This window comes from Delphinapterus leucas, chromosome 17 (genome assembly GCF_059928025.1).
Source record: "Delphinapterus leucas isolate spDelLeu-1000000601 "Yukka" chromosome 17, BTC_Dleu_Yukka2, whole genome shotgun sequence".
NCBI classification, from domain to species: Eukaryota; Metazoa; Chordata; class Mammalia; order Artiodactyla; family Monodontidae; genus Delphinapterus; species Delphinapterus leucas.
Window position 1 is genome coordinate 39,162,356 of NC_143145.1, and position 22,186 is coordinate 39,184,541.

Here is a 22,186-nt window from a genome sequence, read left to right on the forward strand (position 1 = left end):
AATTAGTACAAGTAAAGCATGTGGCAAGCATGCACTAGGTGCTGTTATTATTTCTGGCCTCTGAGATCGCAATCAGCAAAGCAGCCTCTTCCTGGGTCGCAACAACCTGCAGAGGTCACAGCTTCTTTGATATTGATTTTTTCAGAGAGGAGAGAAAATGTTACTAGAAAAGAAAAAATTAACATTAACTCATGCTGCTTGAATATTTTATTCCCGGGAGCTCCGTGATCTCTTGCCACAGGACAGAACCCAGGGCAACTGCAGTCATTCTGTGAATAATAGGAACTCATGTTTTATAGATCTGAAGCCACAGAGATAGAGTTTGTAAAAAAAGTCATACATGATTTTCAAAACTTATAACTACCATCATCCCCCCAAAACATGTTAATAATTGGCATGCTAACAGATTTAGCTAACATGCTCTGTACCTTAGTGCAGGAAAAGCTTTCTTCCCTCCAGCCACAAATAACAGTGGTCCCGAAAGCTGCTGGGAGCTGTCTGTAATTGTATCACGTGAGAAATGGACAACTGTGGTGGAGGGGAGACCAAGCCGAGAGGGATGTTTCGGTTTCGATGGCAGCTTTCAGGAAAGCAAATAGATAGGAGTTGAATAGCTTTTGTAGCATGACTTGATTAAATTAAAGGTCTGGCAAATAAGTGCTATAAGGAAGAGTTAAAACGATTGGTTTAATTTGCCAGGAAAAGAAAAGACTAAGGGATGAGTTAATCTTCCATATTAGATGAAAAGGTTTTTAAATGAGGAAGATATGGTCCTGCTGCTTTCCATGACCACAGAGGATTAAAGGGAGAAACAAACCAACAAGCAAAAGCTTGAGTTAGAACAGAAGAGGCATGTTTATTTAGGGCTCCATAAGTAAAATGCAGCCCTGAAAGTAGTGAAGTCCCTAACTCTAGTCATTTTTAAGAAAAAAATTAATGCTGGTGTTTTCACTTGTCCAATGTAAACATTCATATTTATGAGTTCAGTCCAGAGATACTGTCTCTTTGGGGGGGGAGAAAAAAAAAGCTATGCTTCAGGTTATCTTAAGGACTATAAAAAAGAAAAAAAAGCTAAAACAAAAATAAAATTGAGAACTCAAAATTATACTAATTCTCTTAAAGGTAGGAAAATTTTAGACATTCAGTCAATTAATACTTATTGAACACTCAATTTATTAGACATTAGGCTTGTTTTTTTGGCAAGTGGTTCATAATAAATTTGAGGTGTAATTTACTCATTAATTCGAAAAATACTTATTGAGTGACCAACTGTATTTCAGGCACTGGAGGCAGAAAAGGTCCCTGTTCTCATAGAGCAGATGTGCTAGTGGGAAACAGACAAGAAACACATAACCACACGAACAGGTCATGATAAAATACTCTACAGTAGCCACCTGCAGTCGGGGTTGTGATAGGATGACTGGGTGGCTCTGTGAGATCAGAACGATCTGGGAAGATCTCTCCGGGGAGCTGAGTGACTAGGAGTCATTGTACAAACAATAGCTCAGGGAAAGAGCATTCCAGGCAGGGCAAACTCTTAGTGCAAAGGTCCCAAAGCTGAGCAATCTGAGGACCCCAAAGGACTCAGCGGGGTGGCAGGGGTTGGCGGGGAGGGGTAGGCCATTTGTGGCTGGTGCAGGTTGGACCATCCAGGAGCCAGCCGTACAAGATGATGAGGTCCCAGAAGTTAACTGGGGCTTTGTAATCCAGGAGGGAGTGTGGAGCTTATTCTTAACGTGCTGGGACGTTTAAGCAAAGGGATGACTAGATCTAATTTCTATTTTTACTACATGTATCATCCTGGATGAATCTCATAAACATAATGCACAGTGATAAAAAAGCAAGCGAGTGAAAGCAAGTATAATTCCACTTGTATAAAGAACAAGTGTGCAAAAATAAACGGCGTCATTTGGGGATACGTAGAAAGGTGATAAAGTATAAAGAAAATGAATGGTAAACACAAAACTCAATGTAGCGGTTCCTGGGGAGGTTGCAGGAGGAGGGGAGTGCAATTGGGAACGAGAGACTTCACAGGGATTGATGGGTTCTGTTTCTCAGGTTGAGTAGAGGGCACAATGGTAGTTGTCACATTACTGTAAATACCTGATATGTATATTCATATATACTCTCTATGAATGAAATATTTCATTATCCAAATCGTTTTTTGTTTTTTTTTGTGTGTGTGTGGTACGCAGGCCTCTGACTGTTGTGGCCTCTCCCGCTGTGGAGCACAGGCTCTGGACACGCAGGCTCAGCGGCCATGGCTCACGGGCCCAGCCGCTCCGCGGCATGTGGGATCTTCCCGGTCCAGGGCACGAACCCGTATCCCCTGCATCGGCAAGCGGACTCTCAACCACTGTGCCACCAGGGAAGCCCCCAAACTGTATTTTTAAATGACTCCTCTTGCTGCTGAATGTCTGGATTGTAAAGAGGCAAGAGTCAAATCAGAGACAAAGTAGAAGCTGTTGCACTAGTCAGAGCGGGTGGCGAGGAATGAGGGAAAAGGAGGAGTTTTCAGCTTGTGCAGCAGGGCATGTGGTGATGCCATCTTCTGATGGGGTGGAGGCCCGGGAGGAACAGGTAGGGAAGGTAGGCCACCAAGAATTAAGTGTTGGGGACTTCCCGGGTGGCGCAGTGGTTAAGAATCCGCCTGCCAATGCAGGGGACACAGGTTCAATCCCTGGTCCGGGAAGATCCCACATGCCACGGAACAACTAAGCCCGTGGCCACAACTACTGAAGCCTGTGCACCTAGAGCCTGTGCTGCACAACAAGAGAAGCCACCACAATGAGAAGCCTGTGCACCGCAAGGAAGAGTAGCCCCCACTCACCAAAAGTAGAGAAAGCCCACGTGCAGCAATGAAGACCCAACGCAGCCAAAAAATAAAGAGTTAAGTGTTGGGACTTCCCTGGCAGTCCAGTGTTTAAGACTCTGTGCTTCCACTGCAGGGGACACAGGTTCGATCCCTGGTCGGGGAACTAATATCCTGCATGCCACACAATGCGGCCAAAAACAAAAAAAGAGTTAAGTGTTGCCCATATTCGTGTGTTATGGCTGTTAAACATGCATGTCAGACTTCCCTGGTGGCACAGTGGTTAAGAGCCTGCCAATGCAAGGGACACAGGTTTGAGCCCTGGTCCGGGAAGATCCCACATGCTGTGGAATAACTAAGCCTGTGTGCCACAACTACTAAGCCTGTGCTCTAGAGCCCGTGAGCCACAACTACTGAGCCCACATGCCACAACTACTGAAGCCTGCGTGCCTAGAGCCCATGCTCCGCAACAAGAGAAGACACCACAAAGAGAAGCCCATGCACCACAACTAGAGAAAGCCCATGCGCAGCAAAGACCCAACGCAGCCAAAAAAAAAAAAAAAAAGCATGTGAAAATGTCTGGTAGACAACTGGATAAATGAGACTGGAGTTGGGAGGTCAGGACTGGAGATCTAGATTTGGGCATCATTGCCATGTAGGTGATGTTAGAACTCTGGGTCTGGATCACTAAGGCTCCTTATGCTGTTCTCATATATTTATAATTGTCCTTAGGAGCTCCAGTCATCCTCAACCCTCATATGATAGTTGTTGCAAAATCAAAAAAAGAAGTGTGCCATTCTGAAGACTTCGTATAGAATAATTTACACTTTACTCTTTTTCATCTTTTTCATTTCTAGATTTTAGAAATACTAATTTTCTGCATTCTCCTATACTTCCATAAAAGGAAAGGAATGAAACACATTGTGATTCTGCTAACCCTGGTGGCACTTCTAGGTAAGGATATTTTTTTGTTTTCTAATTATCTAATGTAGCCATGCTAAGTCCTAAAAGAGTTTCAAGGAAAATATTTGAGCATTCTATTTTTTCTCATTGTTTCTCCCTTTCAATTCTGATCTATAGAAACTGAGTCTCAGTTACGCAAATTATACTTTGCATGTCCATTGCTGCAATTGATATATGTTTAATTTTTAATAGATTTAAGGATTTTTACTTCTTGATAATTTTATTTGCTCTCTGACAATTTGGGGGTTTTCTTCTTAGTAAATAATTGAAGAATATTAAAAGAGAAACAAATGAATAAACCCAAATGAAACTTTTGTATCAGAAGTTATCTAGGCCTATCCTATTTACATTTAGAAAAAAAACAACTTTAAAACATGGCTAATATGAAACAAATGTAAGCAGTATGATTTTTCTTGAATACACTTCTTTCATTCATTATTTAACTACCCGTTTCCTTTTTCTCCAGAGGCACCTTATAAGATTTGAACACTGATGCTTACATAAGCCCTCTCTCTCTCTCTCTCTCTCTCTCTCTCTATATATATATATATATATATATACATATATATATATATATATATTTTTTTTTTTTTTTTTTTTTTTTTTCTGTACGCGGGCCTCCCACTGTTGTGGCCTCTCCCGTTGCAGAGCACAGGTTCCGGACGCACAGGCTCAGCGGCCATGGCTCACGGGCCCAGCTGCTCCGCGGCATGTGGGATCCTCCCGGACTGGAGCACGAACCCGTGTCCCCTGCATCGGCAGGCGGACTCTCAACCACTGCACCACCAGGGAAGCCCAGCCCTCTATATCTTTTTAAATCACTAGGAGATCTCACTAATCATTTGGGAAATTCCCTTTTCAAAAATTTATTGATAATTCTTTCTTTGCCTAAGATGACCCATCCATCACATGTTGTTAACTCTTAACTTTGTACATTGTATTTATACCTTTGAGGCAGCTGCAGCTTCCATGTTCATGAGGTGCTGGAGGTTTCATTTCTTCATTTCATCAACTCTCCTTTGAATTGGAAGAGTTGCATTTGTGATAGTTACTTATAGAAACAAATTTACTCTAGAACATGTTCAGGTATGTGGTTAATCAAAAGAACAGAAAAGAAACTTTATATTTTTTTCTTCCAAATTACCAGGTAGGGAGAACAAAAGCAAACTAAGAGAAAAGATGCACATTATGTAGGAAAATATTGAAAATAAAGGAAATTTTAAATAGGAAAGTAAGATAACAGAATTAAGACCATACATATCAGCTTTGATCATAAATGTAAATGGGGTAAGTTTACCAAGTGAAAAAGAAAGATTTCCAAATTGTACTTGAGAAAAATTCCCGTATTGATTTTGAAAAAGATTCTGAAATTGGATTCAGCCAGTTTCCTCTGGTTCAGCTCTATAAGGGTCATTGAAACATCACCCTTTCTGACTGGCTTCTGCTGGTTGTGAAATATTTTGACTTCATACATCAATTTCATCTAAACAAGGTAACTCAGATTGAAAGTAAAAGAAAGCAGAAGGTCATTATATTACCATCTAAGTTAAAATCAAGGCAGAAGCAGTAAATGAAACAGAGGATCCTGGAGGCTCCCCTATTAGTATTTAGCTGCTAATCAGGGTAGGACTGGGGCTTGGAAGGAGGCGGCATCAGGGGACAGGGGCCCTCAGTAGACTGGGCAGCAGCTATTTCAGAAACTACATTAGCATAAATATAAGAGGAGTAGGAGACTTCTCTTAGCTCATGGAAATAAGGAGACAGAAAAATCTGTAAAATTAGAGAAACTGAATGCTTAATTTTGATCTGGCAGCTCTAAGGTTGAACTCTAAATCCAGAAAGCAGAGAATACACCTTCTTTCAAGTGCCTGTGTAACATTTACAAAAGCTGATCTTATAATTGGCCACAAAGAAATTTTTGATAAATTCCAGGAAGTTGAAATAGTACAGACCACATTTTCAGATCACAGTGAAATAAAAACAGAAAATAATAACAAAAATAGAACCACTAAAACCGTACCACCTGGGAATGTTAAACACTGTGCTTAAACTGCAGCTGGGCCAAAGCAGAAACCACCATTTCATCACAGCATATATTTCTTAAATTATTATGAAAACACTTAATAGTAAACCTATAGTTTATGACTAATGCTGTATTCAGAAGGAAATTCATTGCTTTAAATGTAAGTCAATTAAGTACTCAACTCAAGAAGTTAGGGGAAAAAAGCACAGAAATAAAGCTGAGGCAAGCAGAAAGGAACAATTAGTAAAGATAAAGGCAAAAATTAATGAAATAGAAGGCAGAAAAGCAATGGATCGATAAATAAACCCAAGAATCAGTTCTGAGGAAGAACTAGGAATAAACTGAGAAGGCTGACTTTTAAACATGGGTCAGCATAATTCATGCTGGGCAAAAATCGTACTGTTAAAATGATGACAGTAATACATGTCTACTGCTGAGAATTAAGAAAACAGAGAAAGACAAAAAGAAGCTATAAAATATAAAATATTTTAATATAAAAATTCATATAATTGAGCACTGCCGCATGATATTACGGGAGTGTGTCTGGTCCTCTGTAGAAGATAGTTTACCAATAGATTTCAGAAGAACAGTGGCTGTCAACACAGTAGTTGCCCTTTAGGTGATTTTCCTACAGAAATTGGCAGAATGATATACAAAGATTTGTATTCAAGGATATTCATCACAGTTTCATTTTTAATACCAAAAAAATGGATGCAATCAAAATATCTAAGAGTAAGGAGTTCCCAAAAGGCATTCCCATTCATACAAAGGCTTACTCTCCAGCCAATAAAAATCATACTTTAGAAGAATAATTACTGGCATAGAAAATACTTAATGGTGATGGAAAATTGGTTCCTAAGTAGTATATACTGTATGATTCACATGTTATAATATATTTGTGCTTAGCGATAGAAAAATAACTACAAAGAGTCTCAAATGTTAAAAATGATTTGGGGGACTTCCCTGGTGGCGCAGTGGTTGAGAGTCCGCCTGCCGATGCAGGGAATGCGCGTTCGTGCCCCGGTCCGGGAGGATCCCACACGCCGCGGAGCGGCTAGGCCCGTGAGCCATGGCCGCTGAGCCTGCGCGTCCGGAGCCTGTGCTCCACAGCGGGAGGGGCCACAGCGGTGAGAGGCCGCGTACCGCAGGGAAAAAAAAAAAAAAAAAGATTTGGGGATGAGTGTTGAGATTACAGGTGATTTTTATTTTTCTTTCCAGACTTTTCTGCATTTTCCATATTTTTGTAAATGGGCATGTATACATTTTATAGTTTAAAAAAATGAGTTTAAAGTTTATTCATAATCCCATTGCCTAGAGATAGCCACTGATAGTATCTTGATGTAGTTTCTTCTAGCCATTTTTTCTGTGCATATGTAAGTACTTTCTACTTTTATATCTACATCATTAGAATGATACTGCATCACAATTTGGTATTCCCACCCATCCTCATTAACCACCCCCGCCCTCAGAAAAACTTAGAAGTACTCAACACCAGCTTAGAAATACAATAAATGGTGATTAATAGGTGGTGATTGTGCGTGCTTTGAAAATATAGCGATTAACTCTAGCAACTGGTAGTTGGTTTAGCTGTTTAATAAAGAATTCTAGTTTTGTTCTTGTTTTGTATTTAAGTAAATTTAACATCAGATGGTGGTTGAATTAGGTGGGCTTTGCAACCCTGAGGTTCTGAGGCGAAGGGAACAATGTGTTCAACTCTTTCTCTGTGAATGATCTCTTTTGGAAACCTGGCTGTTCAGACCACAAGCCCATCACCACATCGTGCTCTAATTTCAAGCCAAGTGTTTAGGAGGAAATCAGGGTCCCTCAAGAGCTAACCTTATAAACGTAAACCATCAAGTGACATACATGTCTATAGATGTTTTACATTTCGAGATTAGCTAAAATAGGACTATTTTCATAATCTATAGAAAATATGTAAAATGACCAAGTCAAAAAACATTTAAGGTGAAGAAGGGCCCAGCTGTAAGGGCCTCTTTGTTCAGATCGGGAGTTTGTTTTTAGAATTTATCACCTGGTCTCCTCTGTTAATTATGACTTTTAACAGAAAGAAAATGTCTAATTTGGAAGTGTGCCCTGGTAACCTTCAAGTCAAAGTATATTTTTATTTTTTAGAAAACTAGGCTTTTCCTAGTTGGCCATCACCTGCTATTTTAAACATTATATATATATATATCCTTTTCAAAAGCTAAAAGGAATAAATCTCAGATATATTATGACCAAGTAGATCAAAGATAGTATTTCTTCTTCACACTGCCTTTGACTTACAGATATTTGATTTCATGTAAAAATTATTTTTTAACTTTCTGTGGGTTTCAGCTAAATTATGGAATTATATGCAACAGTAGTTTCAAGAGACCTAAGACAAAAAGAAAACACCCTCTTCTTCCTACAGAAACACTGTGTTTCCAGAAAATTCTTCCTTGCTTTCATTCTACCATAACCTTATCAAATCACTTTTTCCTCATTGCTGTTTGAAACATATGAGAAACTTGTTCTCATAGTGGTAAGTTCCTCTTTTAGCATAGAAAATAAACAGACATTGCTTATGTAAATCTTAGATTTAGGGTTGACTCTGAGAAATGAATACTCAGCTCTGCCCTGCTTACTATTAACGTCCTTGTCAAAAAATATTTTTAATGAAAACTTCTAGGCGTTTACTAACAAAAGGGCTCATACGTAGACTTAGTACAACTGTTAGTAAACTCACTGAGTGAGTTGCTTTTCACTTTCCAGTCTTCTCATCTATTTGGCTTTAAATTTTTTCAGTATAGTTTTTTTCCCATTAATGTCACATGGGCAATCTGCCTTTTCTTATCTCCTCCCTTCATTGTTTTCTTCCTTTCCCGTCTACTAGTAATTATAACCTCCACAGCATCCTTTCAACAGTGAGGGCTGGAAAATAAGCATCTTGCTCCAAAGATAAGCACTCAGTCACACAGCAGATCTTTAGCTGATTTAAGCAAATGGAAAGGCCACAGCTTGAGCAACAGGACTACTGCTTGGCTGGCATCACAACCTACCCTACACCTCTCAGGGCAGCCTTCATTCTTAAAGCATAATAGGGGTATTTACTACTCTACCATGTAAAGTTAAGATACTTATTTGTAATTCTATCTCAGATATGTATTTTATTTGTGTTTTGTGTTTTCTTTTTCAGCCTCATTGACTGTTATTTCAGTAAAAGCCGTCTCAGGCATGATCGCTTTTTCTGTGACGGATAAAATGCAGCTAACTTATCCTATCTTCTATATCATGTTTATCATCATGATAGCGTCTTGTGTTTTCCAAGTCAAGTAAGTTAGCTCTTACATACTCACTGCCCTTTCAACATTCCTGTGCTTCTCTGAGCATTAATCTTTATTGGCCTCAGATGATAATTAAAATTAGATGTAACTGATTTCTAAGGGTGAGGGGTCTATGCTTATCCTCAGCCAATATCCCTGGCTTTATCCTTCACATCCAATAATAAGCTTTTACGAAGCATTGCCTTCATGTTTTGTGAGTTCTAAAGTGTGGCCATAATCCAGCTAAGTGCACTTTGATACTTTCCTGATGCTCTTCTGCTTGTAATTAATATCCATCGCACACAGGTTGTCATTAGCAATAAATCAAAGGGGCAGGTCCACATCCAGGATTTCATTCTAAATATAGGAAATACATGAACCCTTCACCTTCATTTCTTAGCTCATACTCATTAATTGCCCAGAGATGGACAAAACCAGACGTTTGGCCGGGAGGGAAATCCTTTCCCCCAAACTTTGCATCTTTAGCCAGAATTTTCCTTGCACCCACGTGATTGCAGAATGATTGTTTTACATTTCTCTTGGGGCCTCACAGTGGTGATATGGAACATTTTTAATTTCTGCTCTTCTCTCCCCCCACCTCCATCTGCTCCAATCTCTTCCCCTCCATTTCACATCATGATTTTGCCTTTGCTGCTAGGTTCTCCTGAGTCCACCAGAAAGTTTTCTGTTTACCCCAAAATGCTATGCAGGAGCGCCAGCCCAGTGCCAGCCAGGAAACAAAGCCCAAATTCTGGAGGAGAGTGGTTCCTTCCTTAGGTGCTAGAAGTCAGGTCTAATTGTTACGGGTTGAATATGGACCCTGTTACAAGGAGTGTGTTACCGGAGAAATCCAATGTTCTGTCACTGTTTCATTTGTCATAAACAAACTGTTTCTTTTGTTTGTTTATAAGACCAAGTGTGTATCTAACACTTGAATCGTGAAACTGCTTTGTTTCACCTCTCTTCTGAATTAATCAGTACAGTTACAATAGCTTTCAGAATTTAGTGATTAGCATCATTATCTTTAAACTCTGCTTCACGAATTTAAAAGCCAGATACAACTGAAGGTAAACTACATTCCTATCACCCTTGTTTCAGTCCCTGCACCTCTCACCCTAGAACTATGTGACCACACTAGAACTGTAGAACCATGGTTCTCAGCCCTGGCTTCCCATTACAATTCATTACCTGAGGAGGTTTGTTTGTACATATATGTATACATGCACATATATACTTACATGCCTGTGTACATGCATATGTGTGTGTACATGCATGTACACACACACATAGAGGAACACTTGGGCTCTACTCACAAATTTTTTTTTTCAATTGCTCTAGAATAGGACCTAAACACTAGTGCTTTTTAAAGTGCCCAGGTGATGTCAATGCAATGCACTGCTTCAGAAAAGGTCTAGTCCCTGACAGGGCTGCACCGTGCAGTTGTGGGAACCTGAACCATGTTGGCGGCCAAAGTGGGAAGCTGAGCTCCCACATGTGCTCTGCAGCTGGAGGGCTGAGCATTGTTTTTGAAACATTAAACATTCCTTTACTTCTCCATCTTCTTTCTTGGCACGTGGCATGTCAAGGGATAGCTATACCATTCCCCGATATGATATTTAACAGGTTCTAAAGTCTATCCTAATGAATCAGCCCCAGTGTGATACTGGTCCAGCAGCTTGAATCGCTTCCAACTCAAACTTCTGTGGCCTCCAAATATGATTAATTGCTTTTCATTGTTACTGTTGTTGGTTTAAACAGACCGTAAAACCTGACATCTGATCTCATACATCAGATGCATATAAGCTATGACTGCTGATTGGAAATGCCCTTTTACTGCACTTCCTTTCCCTTTGTAGTTGTAGCTAAAGAACATGCATTTCTCGATGTTATTGTTAACTTATTGTTGAGCGTCTCTTAAAGACAGAGCTTCAGTAAGTGCCTTCTGCTCTAGGCTCCTGAATCAAGCCACAAAACTCTACAATACAGCGACGGTGGTGCCCATTAACCATACTTTCTTTACAATCAGTGCCATTATTGCAGGTGAGTTTTGGCTTTCTATGCTTAGGTGATTCTATCCCCATAAAAGGCATAAATGAAGTCTCCCTCAGAGTAATGAGAAAATCAAGGAACATTTTGGTTATAAGGAATGTATAGCCCACATCCTCCTAGCTACCGCCCAGTGTCTGAACTTCCTCCATAACATCCTCTAGGAGAGGTTCTTCTACTTTGTGTGAATGTTCCCCAGTGCTCTCTGTGCCCCGAGACAGTTCAGTCCCGGTTTGAATCACTCTAATAATTTGGAGAGCTCTAATTATTAGAAAGTATTCCCCTGTATTGGAACTGAAATAAGCCTCCCTGTGAATTCCAGATGCTCATCTTAGTTCTGCTTTCTGGAGTCTTCTCCTTGCCAGCCCTTCTGATAATCAAAGCGCAGGTCCTCCTGTGTCCTGTCTCTGGACCAAACATCCCCAGTTCGATGAACTCTCCCCTCCCTGGTGCTCACCACTTGCATCAGAGAGAGGGATCCAAACGTGAATCCAGTGTTCCAGGGAAGGCCAGACAGATGAGAACAGAAACTACTACCTTTACTGTTCTGGCCTCTATTTGTCTACTATTGTACCTCTTTTCTTTCTATGGACAACTTTTTAAATGTGTCAGACACAGTAGTGTTAAAAAAGTATAAATTTGAAACTTGGTCCAAACAAAAATACAGTCGATTCAGGTATATCATTTGTAAGTTTGGTACTGGTATACCTTAGTTCATTGGCTTATTAGATGTATTTACTACCTTGTCATATTGGGACTTCATTTCCCAATGCAAAGTTTATGTATTTGGGAGGTAATTAGGTATTATCTGTTGCCTAATGGACACATCTTTTTTATTTCATGGCAAACAGGGTGACTGCCAGGGGGCCAATTTTTAAATGTAATTAATGCATTTTCTGTTTCCCAAAATTGAAACATACTTTTAAGGAGAAAGATTATATCCGAAAACATCTAATTTTTTTTTAGCATTTTATGCTTGTTGACAAAAGTAAGTAACAAAAGATTGTACACTTGTGTGCCCTAGAAATACTGAAAAAGGAAAAGAGCAAGGCCAAGGACATTTATAGGTGTGACGTACAGCATAATAATTAAGATGACTGTGCTAAAGATGTGTAAAACATGTAGTTCCCCTGAAAAGAAGGTTTTATAGGAGGACCAACAGGGCTGGATCTGAATACTTAGCAAACCAAGTAACTGATAATCAGGGAAGCTGGAACTTTCTGGGAATGATAATAGTTCACCTGATGTTACTGAAGTGTGGAATGGAGGTGAAGCTTCTTGACTTACTTCTCCTCTTTGCCCCCATCAAAAAGTATAGCTTAAAACGAAAATGAGATACCATATATTGCCTGCTAAATTAGTAAAGCTTTTGTTTTGCTCTTTTTATCTCAATAATCAATGCTGACAAGGCTGAAGTGTTGCGGGCACTCTCGTGGAGTCGGGTACCATGGTACCTCCCTCCTAGAACTGAGTTTCAGAGTTTTTATCAAGAGCCTTAAAAATGTTTCCACTCTTTGATCCTACAGCTCAAAAACAAATAACCCAATTAAAAAATGGGCAAAGGACTTGATTAAGACATTTCTTCAAAGAAGGTGTACTTGTGCTTGGCCAACAAGCACATGAAAAGACGTTCAACATCACTAATCATTAGGAAAATGCAAACCAAAACCACTTCACACCCACTAGGATGACTACTAGCAAATAAATAAATAAAATAACAAGTGTTGGCAAGTATATGAAGAAATTGGAACCCTTGTGCACTGTTAGTGGGAATGTAAAATGGTGTAGCCACTATGGCAGTTCCTCAAAAAATTAAGCATAGAATTACCATATGATCCAGCAATTCTACTCCTGGGTATATGTCCGAAAGAATTGAAAGCAGGGACTCAAACAGATATTTGTACACCTAGGTTCATAGCAGCATTATTCACAGCAGCCAAATGACAGAAGCAACATAAATTGACAGACGAATGGGTAAAGAATATGTGATGTATACATACAATGGAATGTTATTCAACCATCCAAAAGGAAAGAATTTTTGATACATGCTACAACATGGATGAACCTTGAGGACATTATGCTAAGTGAAACAAGCCAGTCACAAAAGGACAAATACTGTATGATTCCACTTATAGGAGGTATCCAGAGTAGTCAGACTTACAGAAATGGAAAGTAGAGTGGTGATTGCGAGGGGCTGGGGGGAGGCAGGAATGGGGAAGTTGTTTAATGGGTATAGAGTTTCAGTTTCACAAGATAAGAAGTTCTGAAGATTGGTTGCACAACAATATGAATATAGCTGGCCCTCTATATCAACAGTTCTGCATCTGTGGATATAACCAACAGTGGATAGAAAATATCCCCTCCCCCCCAAATTCCAGAAAGTTCCAAAAAGCAAAAATTTAATATGCCGCATGATAGCAACTATTCACATAGCATTTACGCTGTATTAGGTATTATAAGTAATCTAGAGATGATTTAAAGTATTTGTGGAGGATGTGTGTAGGTTATATGCAAATATTATGCCATTTTATATAAGGGACTTGAGCATCCTCAGATTTTGGTATCCGCGGAGGGGTCCTACAACCAAATCCTGTGGGTACCGAGTGACGACTGTATACTTAACACAACTGCACTGTAAACTTTAAAATGTTTAGGATGGTAAATGTTATGTGTATTTTACTACACTTTTTTTAGTTTTTGCTCTGTTTTAACAGAAATTCCTCTTAAAGCGACAACAACAAAAAATCCTAAAATACTGGGAAAAAAATATGTAGAGAAGTTTACTGACACTTTACAAAAGCAAAACGTTTGAAACAATTTAAAATGTCCTTCAAGAAATGAATATTATGGGGCACCAGCTCAGAATAACAAGAAAACATTAAAATGATCACAAGGAAATGTGTAATAACATGGAAAAGTGCTTCAGAAGTGTTGATTCATTCAACAAATATTCATCAGAATGGGACATGGCTTATTCCTGTAGGAAGTTTATCCTCTAGGTGAGGAGATAGACTTCAGACTGAGAAAGCCCCTGTCTTGTTCCCTGTGGTATGTGCAGCACCTAAGCAGTGGCTGGCACTTAGGACTCTCAATAAATACTTGTCCACAGGGTAGCAAGACCAACACCACACACACACAAAATTTGATTCCAAGTAATATATAATTTAAAGATAACTTATTTAGTAAAAAGTCTACGAAGGCTTTGGGACCATAGGCCAAGAGGAAATCATTGAGACTAACAAGGAGAGAAGAAAAGCTCATCAGAGTAAAGGACACATCCACATTTCTCTTCACCCAGAAGGAAAGACCAGATGAAGGAGATGGGAGAGGGGTTGGCAGTGAGAAATGGAGCTGGGGTAGCACATCTGCAACCTCCAGTGCCTGAATGAGAATATGCCAGACCCACAAACCGCAGGGTGTTGCCAAGACTGACAGCATGGGGAGCAGCTGGCCTGAAGTGCGAGCGCTGTGTCAAAGGCCCAGAGTCCACCCAGATGCACAGGTCAGGCTTGCTGACCCCAGGCTTAAAACTGTAGGTGGAAAATATCACTCGAGTTTTGTTTTCTTGCACATGCCAGTGGGACAAATCTTGGACTGGATAAGAAATTTCTGTTGGCAAAATTATGTTAATGGTGCTGATTTCTTAATAATGATACTTACATGATATAAAGTCTACAAATCTGTGTTCTTTTGGAATCACCGAAAATGTTAGTATGGCATGCAAATACTTTTAAACCACAGGATGTGCATTTTAAGGGTAACTGTACTTAGAAAAAATAATATATTAATTTGAAAAACAATATGTAGCTATTGTAAATATTCTTACCCTGAAATTAATGTTATCTTCTATTTCTACGGTAGGTATCATATTTTATAAGGAATTCCTTGGTGCAGCTTTTCTCACTATATTTATATATCTTTTTGGGTGAGTAAATGTCTCAGAAGTAAGGTATGTGAAATCCTATTACTTTTATGTGAGATTTTTGGCATTGTACCTGAGGCATAGAAAATTGGAAAATTATATAAGAAACATCAGTTCCCCGAGTTCCTAAAAGAAACATATTTTTCAACTTAACACCCTACCCAGGGCTCAGGGTCTTTGTGATTTAAGTATCTCTCTGAGGATTCTGAAACATTGGGGATTTTCTGTTCCAGCCAAAGTCAAGGTAAATCCACTGGCCCTTGTAGCTACTCCACATCTTTATACTCTATCAGACCTACCCCACCCTTGGGAACCCCTAGGTTAGATCTCAATCAGGGAACCACAGATGCCTCTAGGATCACCTAGAACAAAAGGCCGAGACTGGGGCAGATCCCTACCTTTGGACCTAATAACATCAGATTGGTGCCATCCCTCTCCTGTGTCTGGGTGCCCAGCTTTAACCCTGCCTAGAGATTTGGAGGACAGTCACTGCTGGCACTGTGGCAAACAGAGAGCAGAACTTTGACAGAATATCGCCAATGTATCAGTTCTTCCATTGGTTCCAGCTGGCACCCTATGAATGCTTAGTTGCTTCTTGATGTGGTATCCTGCATGACCATTGTTATGCAAACTTGAGCCCAGACTCTTTTCAGTGTAGAAAATCATCTATCTTGAGAATTCAATCTCATAAGATTTTTGGGCGAGGCTAAACTTCTGGGATCTGGAAACCATGACTATTCTTATGGCCAAGGACAACAAAATATCTTAGAAAATTAAAGAATAAATTATTTTTTGCTCGTGTTGCATGCCAGTAATGAGTCTGGGCATGCATGGATAGAAAATGAGACCTAGTGTCTACCCAAAGGGTTTAGAGCCTAAATTAGCCTCCAGATGGTAAAAACCTGAAGCAGAGACTTACTGGAAGCTGCCCAGGTCTTGGTTTTGGGGACAAATATTATTGGCTGTGGCAATTAAGACAAGTTCTAGGCAGCTTACCATGAGAAACAGAAAGAATAAAACCAGTGGAATGCATGTCATCATGCAGAATATGGAATTCAGTTATTTAACACTGTGAGTTCTTTCAGCGATCTTGTGTTCTTTATTACCATTATTCTTACAGGTGTTTTCTGTCATTCCTTGGTGTGGTTTTGGTCACAAGAAATCGAGGAAAGGAACATCTGCCACAGTCTTACATTGATATTGGACATGTCCCTGGTAAAACTGTATATTCCTTAATTTAGAATAGAAAATTTTATCCTTCTAAATTAATCATTGCTGGTATGATTTGGGGTGTAAAATTAATATAAAACATAATTCTTACCCTCAGAAACATGTACATTTAATGATGAAGCCAGAGGTGATAGTTTAACTGTAAATGTTAATAATCATTTACTTGAATATTGGCTTTCCACAGAACACTGGGGTTAGAAAAGAACTGATCCTGTTTTCTTGATTTGGGTGATGTTGCAAATCTCCTTTTTAGGTTTCTTTAAATTGGAAAAGGGTAGGGAAAGGAGTAGGAGTGGCAAGAACAGACCCTTGTTGCTTGGAGAGCCTTTGAGGGAACATCTAAGGCCAGAAAGTCAGGTGCTCAGACGGAGGCGGCCTGTGCACTGTAGGGCCAAGAGAGACGTTCTTCTCGATCACCTGAACGTGAGCTTCTTCCCCTCTTCCTTACCTCATTCATCCAGAGCGGATGCATCGCTGTCCCAGCTCTCCACTCTCACCGAGAATAACTAGCTTCTGTCACGTAGACAACACAAGCCATAACCAGAACAAAGGAAACGGGCTGCAGTGTCCCCACCTCCTCCCCTGCTCACCACCCCCAACAATCTCCAGTTTTGCTAGGGATCTGGGGTGACCAATAGGTCTCTAGACAAACAGCAGTGATGTTCTCCCAGCTTCCTCCACCATTCTGCTAGGACCAAGCCTTTGAAGCAAACACCATTAAAGCCTCATCCCTATGACTGAGAAAATATGGCCCTATGAGTTCCGTGTTCTCTTTTGCATTCCAGCCATCTTATCAGCTAAGAGCGTTCAGTGCAAGAATTGGCATTCATGGCACGGGTGTGTGTTAGAGATGCCTTGTATGGTTAGGGGTTCTTTGGTAGGGAATAAAGTTTACTTCTTTTTAACTCTATTTTTCATTTCACACAGCCCCATACGTAGGATCAGTAACAGCTTTAGAAACCACTATGAAAGACTGTTTTTCTCTGTTGTTACATGCATTAGACTAAACATGAACAAGGAGACAGAACACTGGGGAGAGAGGTTTGGAGATGAGCGCATGCTTCATGTTAATCTCCTGACTGATCCAACCTGATTTCCGTGCTCAGCATGGTAGACCCTGGGTGGGAGACAGCTCGGTTATGTGGACAGCAATGATGACACATCAAGGGGCGTGGAGTTCCGTGGGCCTTTCTTCCTTGACATTTATCTCTTCTACTTAGAGGGTGACCACCTAGTATTTTTTAAAGGGAATAAAATGTGGCCTAGATAGAGGAGAAATTATTAAGACTTATTCTTCTGAAAGAGCTCAAAAGATTCTTTGTGATTATTATCTCCACAGGGAAACAAACATTGGACAAAATACAGCCAGATTCAAACGGCTTATCCTATGGAACTTTGCCTGATGGAAGTGACTCCACAAAGAGCCCGAGTGGAGAGAAGAAAGAGGTCTGAAATGCCGAGAGGGATGGCTGCTGGCCTGTTATTCGATACCACCTTTTAAAAAATTGCACATGTTCAATTTGTGTCAGCAACTATTTTATGCTGACATGTGCTCCCATTTGTTTCAGAGTCCTTTACCCCACCTCCATGTCTATGGACTATCAGGGCCTTCCTAAGCTTTGACAGTCTAATGTGTTCATGGAATGTGATTTGAAGTGTTCCCCACACCCTGGACCTCTCCCTAGTGATCATCGAACTGGCTAGATCTTAATTAGAGCCTGGCTGCCCAAACAGGAATGTCACACAAAAATGTGCGTTCACGATTTGGCTGCAGAACACATCGGTTGCTTTTCCCATACAGCTTGCAAGGCCAGTTGCTTTGTTTTAAAGGGACACTTTAGCCCCACCACCTCGCTCCTAAACCAAAGGTTTGAGAGCATTCATTTTTCCTAAGACATCTTTTATGAACCTCCCCCAAAACATTTCACCTTCCTATTCCCAAATTGAGTGGTGAATCATCTTTTCTGAAAACTAGCCCTATCACAAATATCCTTTGAAAATTAAGGGTGTCTTTAAATTAGAATCTATACCCCATTCTATGATGGGGTATACCAAAGTCAAAAGACCTTGACTGGTGGACTTTTTTAAGCCTAAGAAAGGAAAAATGTAAAAATTAGTACCAATTTTTTAAATAAAAATGTAATAGAATGGTGACGTTTTCTTCAGCTGTACGATCCTATTATACTTGAATTGAAACTGAAGACAAACTTCATATACTATGCCTTTATTTGTTGAGATCTTATAATTTATCAAGTGGGTTTTTATGTTTTAACTTTTAACACGTCTCAAAGATCATATTTAAGTTCTTAGTGATATTTTCACTAACACTCTGTTTCTTCCTCAAGGCATTACTTCAAGCTTTAGAATAAAATTCTTCTAGGTAAAAGAACAGTTATGATTAGAGAACTGGATTTCAGCCTTTTTAAATCTGTAGACATAGAACACAGCCAAGGGGTCCAACCTAAGTCAAGGGAGGAAACCCAGGTGCTACCATGCCCTGAATGGCTCTTCCGCTGCCATAGTGACATAGCTACTAAGATACATTTGCAGGTAGAGTCCATAATCATATCTGTTATTATTTATGATCTCCTAATATTTAAATGAGAAGAAAAGAGCTAGCTTTCATTATCACCAGCACCAAATAATAGGCCCCATCCTTAATGACATTTCAAAACCTTCAGATCACTTCTGACAGGCCAGTCCAATATTATTCCAGCTAATTGTCTTGCATTTGTTTGGTTGTTTAACTCAGAACTATTGAAACTATAGTCTTAACTGCTTTGGGTCTTTTGTCTTTGTTCTTTGTCATGACCTGCATTCCTGACCAGACCAACCAAACTGGCCCACAAAGGTGAGATTCAAATCCATCACCAATGTATGAAAAATAACCTAGAGCCCACGTCTGGCTTTTGAACTCCTGGTAACAATTCCTGCCATTGTGGAAAGTATCCCATTAATTCAAATAACACAGTCATATAATTTATGGCATGTTTTACTGAACTTGGTCCAACATGTTGGCATTGGAAGGCTCAGCTAAGAAATGTGTCTGGTGTCTTAAACTACAGATTTCTGGTGACTCTTAAAACTGGTTTCAAAGATTTGGGAAATAATTAGAAGAGTTTTACTTGAAGTGGGACTATATTTATAGCTATAGCACGTGGTTTTGCACGTTGTAGAGTTTTGCACAGAGACAAGCATAATGCCAATACTTTAGTGGTCGCCAACATTTGCATCTTTTAAAAGTTGTAAGAAATGACATTGACATGCACATTTGCACAATCCAGCAATGCTTCAGGAGTTTAGGTAACATATAAAATATATTCAGACCTAATTTTACTTTCCATATTGCGTCTCCAAAGTAAGGTGAATAGGAGATTTACTTGTACTGACTTGTAAAGATTTTTTAAATTACACACTGCACGACAACAACCAAAGCCAACCCTGTCCTTCTCTTGGCATTGTGAGTTGGGGACCTTTAGCCAACACTTGACTCATCTGACTGTCTAGACCAGGGGGTCTGCAAACTCTTCCTGTAACGACACAGAAAGTAAGTATTTTGGGGTTTGTTGGCCATGCAGTGTCTGTGGCAAGCATTCAACTCTGCCATTGTAGCATGCAAGCAGCCATAGACAGTATATAAACAAATGAGCGTGGCTGGTGTCAGTAAAATTTTATTTACAGCAGGAGGTGGCCAGTTGGTGGGCTATAGTTTTCCAACCCTTGGTCTAGACTCCTCTGCTCTTGCCGTGCTGCTTCTTCCTTATTTCTTGGGCATTCAAGAGTTTAAAAAACAAACTGGATACAATGGGGGTGTTAGCCATGTCTTGATATTTACATTAGGATCTTGTTGCTTATGTAAGATACAAATGAAAGCAATGAGTTCATCACTGGTGCCCAAATTCTTCTCTGTTGAAGGTAGCAGTTCTTTTATGAGCACCACTGACTGTATCGGAAGGGCCTCTCCAATCCCACACTCTTAAGTGGATAATTGCCTCAGAAATGAGTAGCAGTTACCTCTCATGTAGCAGATTAAAGCAGAGGTCCTTACCATCTGATTGTTATCAGTTTAAGTGTTTGCTTACCCTGTAACTATACTACTTTCGTCACCAGAATCACTTGAAAACAATATAATAAAAAAATGTCTCAAGCAGTGATTCCAGAATGTAGTTTTCAACCCCCCAACCCATTCCCACAAGCTCCTGGAGATTCAAGTTTGTGGCAGAGAAAGAAAGGGAAGAGACAGATTTCATACATTAGTGCAATTTCAGTGCTATTGAAGAATAATGGTGATAATGTGTAAGTCTGGCTCCAGAAGAAGCAGGTGCAATGGTGGATGGACATGGCTCAAATGGATAGAAGCATTGAGCCAAATTCCTGAAGCCAAGAACCTCCTTATGCTCCTTGTTTCAAAGCACACAGCTCATCCAGGGGTGGTGACTATATACACTCGGCCACACCGAAGGCTGCCTCCTGCTTGCCAATTTAATAGTGATATTATGGACGTAAATATAACCAGTTATTAAAATGAACCTTTCCAACACCCTTCCAGACTGCTTTATTTAAATTCCAAGGCTGGTTATAGAGCAGTCCTTGAACTGGGCAACTGCAAACCTAATGCACATGTCTGGCACCAGCCAGTATGAGTGCTTTAGTGAGGTTGCTAGATAAACACCACACAGTTTGAACTTTTAGAACAAGATCTCAGAATTGAACCCAACATGACTGTGTGGGGAATTTAGAAGCTGCTTCTAATTGTTAGACTCATCAACCATCTGGCTCTTATTATGGCCATCTTGAAGTAAAAAAATAAAATTCCACATATATGTGGTTTCCATGCAAATATAGACCAGTCTTGGGCTATTAAATGTAGTGTTTTAGTAATTGTGGTAAATGCAGGGAAGAACCTTCCCACCCAGGAATTCTTGAGTCTCTCCCCTTTCTCACCAGCCTCAGGGTACCACACAACATGCTGTCCTGTGCCAGGAGAGCAAATCAGTTACAGGAGCTGTGGCCCATCCAAGGAAACATTTTTTTTTTTTTTTTTTTTTTGGCTACAAAAGGAGGAAACTCCGCCTTCAGTGTCGGTCCTTATTGAGAGTTAATGAGTCCCAACCGCAATGTAAAAGAGGAATATCAATCCCAATATCAAATAAATGTGGTGTTTTGGGGTGCACGCAGCTGGAGTTTCACAGAGTTCCAGGCAAGATGCAAGATAGTCTCCGTGTTCCAGGAAAGAATCTGCTTCCCAGGGAGCTGGCAAATGCATAACGGAGAAGGAGCCCATCCATTCCTGAAGGACCAGCATGCATGGACACAAGCCACTTTGCACATTTGAGCTGCTGCTATCCAGACGCAAGCTAATCCTTCCAGCATGCACGCATCCTGCTTTTGGAGCCTCTTCCTTCATGGTTCTAATTTGAAAACCAGCCTCGAAAATTTTCTGAGTCTTGGGCTCTACTCCTTCTGTCCAACGCACCTCACCTAAATCTTCTAAACACTAAACTAAAGGAAATGAATCAGTTCAGGAACTTTTGATCTAGGGACTTGAAGCTTGAATTGCCTGCCTGGTTATAGACACTAACCCAATTACCACATGCCTCAAACAGCAAATACGCATTCATGTACTCAAACGTAATTGATCACATACTATTTTCAGTGTAATATGTTTAAAGTTATTAGAAATATAAAAACAAATTAGACATGAAGACTAGCTCTTCAGGAACTTACTGTCTGGTCAGAGAACCGATAGCTTTCATCTGTTGAGCCCTTACTGTGTAAGTCTTTTACTTCTGCTGTTCATTTAGTCCTTATAATCTCTCTCTCTCTCTCTCTCTCAGGGAGGTCACTATCTCTACTTTACAGATTTAAAAACCAGGGCAAGAGGC

At 40.0% G+C, this 22,186-nt stretch overlaps 1 protein-coding gene across 3 annotated transcripts in view; it reads left to right on the forward strand.

Annotated features, from left to right (window-relative positions):
• NIPAL2 (NIPA like domain containing 2) overlaps window positions 1–18,455 on the forward strand; it is a 73,536-nt gene extending 55,081 nt beyond the window's left edge. For 2 of the 3 annotated variants that reach the window (XM_089898865.1, XM_022584721.3), the window contains 6 exons: window positions 3,670–3,766; window positions 8,977–9,112; window positions 11,055–11,143; window positions 15,011–15,074; window positions 16,192–16,286; window positions 17,641–18,455. In XM_089898865.1, coding sequence (XP_089754991.1) covers window positions 3,670–3,766; window positions 8,977–9,112; window positions 11,055–11,143; window positions 15,011–15,074; window positions 16,192–16,286; window positions 17,641–17,753 — 594 coding nt within the window. In that variant the 3' untranslated portion in view covers window positions 17,754–18,455. The remainder of the gene's footprint in view (window positions 1–3,669; window positions 3,767–8,976; window positions 9,113–11,054; window positions 11,144–15,010; window positions 15,075–16,191; window positions 16,287–17,640) is intronic. The other variant, XM_089898866.1, reaches the window with a different exon arrangement.
• The last annotated feature ends 3,731 nt before the right edge of the window (window positions 18,456–22,186 follow it).